Consider the following 6801-nt stretch of genomic DNA (forward strand, 5'->3'; position numbering starts at 1 on the left):
TAACGACTCACAAACCTCCCCAGTGCAAACTGGGTTAGGAAATTTTGTTTGTTTTGTTTGTTTTGATTGTCAGGGACCCGCCTGTAGAACGGAGTTTGTGGTATGTCAAAGATCGAAGAAGTCAGGAGTCCGCCTGTCAAAGATCAAGCAGTGACCCACTGGAAAGCAGAAGGATTACAATAGAAATCCCCAGCATTCAATCCAAGTTAGAAGCTCGCCTCAAGAACGCGAATCAATAGTCTGGGATGATCAACAGAAGCTGGTCACAAAAACAAAAAAAAACAAAAAAAAACAAGAAAAAAAAAAGAAAAAAGAGAAGAAAGAGAAGAGCCCAAAAGTGGAGAACAGATGTGGTCTGCTCAAGAACTAACACCTACAACTAGCAAGTATCAAGGTTCAAATCCAAAGTCTGTATGAAGCACCATTCAAGACTCAAGACCAAGTTTCAGAAGACTTAAGAGATAGGAATCCTTGTAACTAGTAGCTGATAGGCTTAGTTAGTCTTTTTCAGTTTTCATTTTTGTTGTAATGACAGGACCGCGGACCGGAACCTCAACAGAACGGCACCTCGATCGGCTCTTCACCTCGGTACCATCTCTCGCATTTTCGAACTACACGTGGCCTGATTCCTGTATAACCAAGGATATGTAGGCATCTCAGATACCAGGGCTCAGTCACATTCCCTCCCTTTCCTTAAATGTAGTCCGTCCAAGTAATGGTCGGGTCAAAAACACGTCTAGTCGTTCTTTGTCGGAAAACTCTTCGTGTTTCCAGTCAAAGAGGGGTAGCTGTAAGCACGTGATTTTTGACCCTCCCCGGGAATTTTTATGTTCTTAGCTTAAATATTTAATTTAGGACTAATATAGCTATTTTGACTATTTTTGCTTTATTTTTCTCGCAAAAGAAAAATTACAAAAAATATATATATAAATTTTAGTTTATGTATCCCTCAAAAACTTGAAAAAATAAAAAAATTGCACTTTATTTTTGTACTTTATATAATTTCGAAAATTACAAAAAAAATATAATTCTATTAAGGTTTTGTAGTCATTTTAATTTGGAAAAAATACAAAAAATATTACCTCATATTTTATCTTAATATTTAAAAAACGAAAATTACACAAAATAATTTATTTAATATTTTGTAGCTATTTTAAATCTTGAAAAATATTTAAAAAAGATATAGTTTTGTTTAAATACTAGTCTTATTTTTGGTAGTTATTTTGTTTACGTAGGACTAGTTAAGCAACGTTTTCTATTTCTCGGCTCCGGGCAAAAGAATAATATTCGGGTTCAAACTTCCCGATTTTTAGGCCTAATTTTCGGACCTAGCCCATAATAAACCGAGTCCACCGTACACGGGGAACCCCACCACGCGTGGGGGACATAAACCTTGAACCCCACCACGCGTGGGGCTCATTTTTCTTGGCAAAACATTACAAAACACGGACAAACACTTAGAATTGAGGGGGGACTTTTGAATTTTTTGGATTTTTGGACTACTGTAGATCTTCTTCTTCAAAAGAAGAAGAAGAAAATAACCCTAAGAGAAAAAAGAAAACCCTACTGCAAAAACAAAACGACTCCATTCCCTACTTCCCCCAGCACCGGACCAACAGCTCCCTCTCCATCCCGTCACCTTCCCCGGCAGCCCCACCATCGTCAAAACCACCCAACACCACCGTCCAAAACCACCGGCAGCCCCCACGCACCAGCTCCGTCGAGCTGCTGCTCGCTGCATCGTCAGTGCCCCCTCTTCGACCCTACTGTCGCTACCAGCCCCTTCACGTCCACCGTCCACTCCCTCACGTCCGATGACCACAACCAGTCTCCCTCGCTGCTCCTTCGTCGTCCAGCCTCATCGTCTCATCTCGTCACTCACCGGCGACTACCAGCAGTCCCCCATTGCTGTTGCACCATCTTCCCCAACCTCATCATCTCACACCGCCAAACCACCCTATTCCCCCAGCCAGCGAGCTTCTGCTCGTCGTCATTTCTAGCCAACGACTAAACAACCCAGCTCAACGCCACCACCAAGTGCCACTGCCCAAATGACCCCTCCCTCCTTGCCATGGCTGACCGAAAAACACACACACACACACACCAGCTGAAGCTTAACTGAAACGTACAAAAGGTAGCCCAGAAGTTCTGTCCGGGGTGAGGTCCGTTGAGGTCGTCTTTGGTTCGTCGAGGTCCGGTACGTCGAGTTTGTTGTCCGAGGTTTCGTCGCGGGTCCAACGCATCGGACGATAATATCAAGTAGGTCATCTCTGTCCGTGTCCTTCATATTTGTTGTTTAGCAATATGTACATGCGTTTGTTGAAATACAATCCTAGTTCATGCGGATAGTACGCGACATTATATACATGGTGATTGCAAATTGCTATATTTGATAATTAACCCCGTATGGTATTGAAATTTGGCCGTGAATGTCTTTCCCGTTGTTTCGTTATTTTAAGTAGCTATTTGACATTTTGTTTCTTCATGTTTAAATTGTTGTTATCCAAACATTTGTCGTAATAGAGGTTTGCACATATTCTGAAAGGTTAATTATTTAGTTTGTCTTAATAGTTGTTTATACATGTGGTAGTAAATGTTGAAATTATAGTAGCAATTTTAATTCCGCGGGAAAATGCTCGCTTCATCAAATGGGTTCAATCTATAACCTATGATCTCGCGAAGTAGCAAAAAAAAAAACATAGTTATTTTAGCCTTGTCCTATTTCTAAAAGAAAAATAAATAAATAAAATGAGACGAGCCTCGCCGAAAAAAAATACAAGCTGCGGGGCCCTCTAAATGTATATATTAAATACTTAGATTCCGGGACGAGCCGTTTAGCAAATTTCACGGCCCTACCCAAAATAATAATGCGCTAGTTGCTTTAGGCGCGCCTTTAATAATTTAATTTTCCTAAACTCGGGTGCACATTTATGTGACCCAAATCCAATTCTCAACGGAGTCGAAATGTGTTTCTAATCACGGGTACATTGATTGTGACGTGGTTCGAGGTGCGTGTCCATGACGTTGCAAATTCATTTTAAAAAATAAGAATGAGATGAGCCTCGCCGAATAAAATACAAATTGCGGGGCCCTCAGTAAATATTTGCTTTAAAAATTGTTTAGACTTCGGGATGGACCGTTTAGTAAAATTTCGCGGTCCTACCCAATATAAATACGCTAGTCGCTTTAGGCGCGCCTTTAATAATTTAATTTCCTTAAACTCGGGTGCACATTGATGTGACCCAAATCCAAATCTCAACGGAGTCAAAGCGTGTCGATGACCACGGGTACATTGATTGTAACGTGGTTCGAGATACATTTTATAACGTTGCAATTCTTGATAAAAAATAATGGTAAATGATAAAAGCGGTTGAAAGATAAAATTTGCACATAAGTTCATATTGTATTTAAAATCATATAAATAAGCCAAATATAACAGTTGAGCGACCGTGCTAGAACCACGGAACTCGGGAATGCCTAACACCTTCTCCCGGGTTAACAGAATTCCTTATCCGGATTTCTGGTACGCAGACTGTAATATGGAGTCATTCTTTTCCTCGATTCGGGATTAAAATTGGTGACTTGGGACACCCTAAATCTCCCAAGTGGCGACTTCTGAAATAATTAAACCAATCCCGTTTCGATTGTCCTTTAATTGGAAAAAACTCCCCTGCGCCCCGGGCGCGTAAAAAGGAGGTGTGACAGTAAGCAGGTGGTATTGCTAGTATATATTTTAGGGGAATAAAAATCATCAATTATTGCAAATACAATTTCCATTTCCTCTCATAGCTTCTTCTGAGAAATCCTCTGCAGTTATAGAGGTTCTCTTCATTTAACATGGTATCAGAGCCCCGTGAAGACATTCAATTCACGCGAATTGCTCGAGTTTTGATCTGAGTTTCGAATCTCATCTGAGATCTGTGTAATTGCTTCGATTCATTTCTCTCTAGGTTGAATCGTATGTGAGCAATTAGGTATCATTTCTTCGTCTCTGTGTAATTGTTTTCTATAAACTCTATTTCTCTTCATCCTTCAATGGCGATCGGAGGTATTGGTGCTACTCAGACACAGGAGCTGAAGACATTATTGCTGATGCAAGTCCAGTGGCAGATCCAAGTCGTGTGGTTGAAATGGTGATCGATCAACAACATCCTTTATTTCTTCAGCCTTCTAATACTCCAAGTAGTCCTCTCATCTCAATCAAACTAACTGGACATGAGAATTATGCTATGTGGAGAAGCTCTATGTGTATCAGTCTCTTAGGCAAGAGTAAATTAGCTTTTGTTGATGGTAGATACAGCAAGGACAAATTTTCTCCTGCTTTACATGATTTGTGGGAGAAATGTAATGCTATAGTTTTGTCATGGATCATGAACTTTATTAGTAATGAACTGTTAAGTGGCATGGTGTATGCAACTAGTGTACAGAAAGTGTGGGATGATCTTAGAGAGAGCTTTAACAAGGTTAATTGATCTAGAATTCTGTTTCTGCACAAACAAATTGCTACCTTGTCTCAGGGCATCTCCTCTGTATCAATATACTTTGCTAAGCTAAAGAACTTTGGGAAGAGTTTGATGCATTGATGTCTTGCCCTGGATGTGGTTGTGAGGAATCGAAGAGATATGCAGAACATTTTGGTAATCGCAGGTTGCTGCAGTTTCTGATGGGTTTAAATGAGACTTACTCACAATCTAGTAATCAGATTATGATGATGAGTCCTACTCCAACTATAAATAAATCTTATTCTATGATAATAGGAGAAGAAAGTAGAAGATCTGTGGCTAATTTTGCTCAAACCTCTATAGCAAATGAAGGAATAGCTATGTTTAGTGGAAAAGGAAACACTCAAGGTACAAGTAACTACAAGCCTAAAAGGAACAATTTATTTTGTGACTACTGTAAATATAAAGGGCACACAAGGGACACTTGCTACAAGCTTCATGGCTATCCTGCAGAATTCAAGCAAAAAAGAAAGGATGGACCTAATAATGCTACTCAATACACATGCCCTCTAACTAATAGTAGCCCCAGCAGTGGAAGCTTTGAGGTTGCAGCTAACCTTGCAGGACTCCAGCAGAGTAATCTTGATTCAACTAGTCAGGGAGGTCAAGGAGTGATTGCAGGAGTGTCTCAATTCACAGTTGATCAGTACAATCAGATTTTGCATCTCTTGGGCAAATCCAACATCACATCTTCAAGTCAAAGTGATCCACCAAGTAGTGTTATGTCAGTAGGTATGACTCCATCTTTTGTAGATACTGAGGCTGAGGTTAGGTGGATAGTTGATACAGGTGCCTCCAATCGCATGGTAAAAAGTCTCAAAATCTTAGAGGAACCTAGAAGTACTGATGAAACTAGTATTGGAAAGGTTCATCTACCTATAGGAAAGATAGAAAGTGTCAAACATACAGGGTCTACAAGGACAGAAAATTACAAATGTGTTGCATATACCAGACTTCAAATATAACCTTCTGTCTGTCTCAAAATTAACAAATGAGCTTAGATGTTTGGCTTTGTTCTATCCTGACTTCTGTCTTTTTCAGGACCTCTTCAATGGAAGAGTGGGGGGGGGGGGGGTGGTAAAGAAGATGAAGGCCTTTACATTTACATCTCAGGTAACAAGGATCAAACAAATGGAGGAGGAAATAACAACTCAGACTCTGAAAGATCTTTTGTAAATACAATAAAGGATGATAGTTCAAGTGTATCTCTGTGGCATAGGAGATTAGATCATGTGCCAATTGATGTTCTGAGAAGTTAAAATATTTTCAACATTTGAAGTGTAATAGTGAGACTAAGCAATGTACTGTCTGTCCTATTGCTAGACAAACAAGGCTCCCATTTCCTCTTAGCACCTCTGTGGCAATTGCATATTTTTACTTACTTCATGTTGATGTTTAGGGGGCCCTATAGGGTACCTACTCATGATGGGAAGAAATATTTTCTCACACTAGTAGATGATCATTCCAAGTTTACTTGGGTTTTCTTGTTGCCCTCTAAAGCTGAAGTAGTTGTTGCCATCAAACAGTTTTTCACTGTGATCAAGAATGTTTACTCATGTACTGTAAAATTCTTAAGAACAGATAATGGGTGTGAGTTCTTTAACTCTCAAATGACAGAATTGCTACAGTCTTTGGGGATTGTTCATCAGAGTTCCTGTGTCTATACTCCACAGTAAAATGGAGTAGCTGAGAGGAGACACAGACACATACTCAATGTGGCTAGGGCACTGAGATTTCAAGCAAGTGTTCCACTGAGATTCTGGGGGAAATGTGTATTAACTACAGTCTACATTATGAACAGGCTACCAACACAGGACTATCTTCGGCTTTCATTCAACTCTTTTGGAAGATCGTCAAATACCGACACAAATAAAAATAAAATCTTTGGCAAGGTTATAGACTGTCAAAAAAAGAGACAAGTTCTCACTTAGAGCCTCACCATCAGTCTTTCTTGGATATTCTATGACTCAAAAGGGATATAGAATGTACAACATTCATATCAAGGAGTTCTTAGTCAGTAGAGATGTTATGTTCAAAGAAAACATTTCCCCCTTCCAACATTCAGCTCTTCTACTCTCCTTGTTTCCTACCATTGACATTCCTCAAGTCTTATTGCCTAATGATGTCTCTATATCCTCCTCTTCACCATCTTCAGTCTCTTCTTCTCCTCCTACACATTCTTCTTTACCCTATCCTATTTCTACTTCACCTGCTCAACATAGCTTAGAACAGCCAACACAAGTACCTGTTGAACCTGAACCGGTATCACCAATTAATTTCACTCTTGACCAGCCTAATC

The 6801-nt window shown here is 39.8% G+C and overlaps 1 protein-coding gene across 1 annotated transcript; it reads left to right on the plus strand.

The window, feature by feature from the left end:
• Positions 1-4582: 4582 nt before the first annotated feature.
• Positions 4583-6178, plus strand: LOC142164639 (uncharacterized). Its single transcript, XM_075222831.1, has 3 exons — positions 4583-5291; positions 5544-5715; positions 5902-6178. Exons 1-3 carry the CDS (start codon positions 4583-4585, stop codon positions 6176-6178), a joined length of 1158 nt encoding a protein of 385 aa, XP_075078932.1.
• Positions 6179-6801: the final 623 nt, after the last annotated feature.

This window comes from Nicotiana tabacum, chromosome 1, assembly GCF_000715075.1.
Source record: "Nicotiana tabacum cultivar K326 chromosome 1, ASM71507v2, whole genome shotgun sequence".
Taxonomy (NCBI): domain Eukaryota; kingdom Viridiplantae; phylum Streptophyta; class Magnoliopsida; order Solanales; family Solanaceae; genus Nicotiana; species Nicotiana tabacum.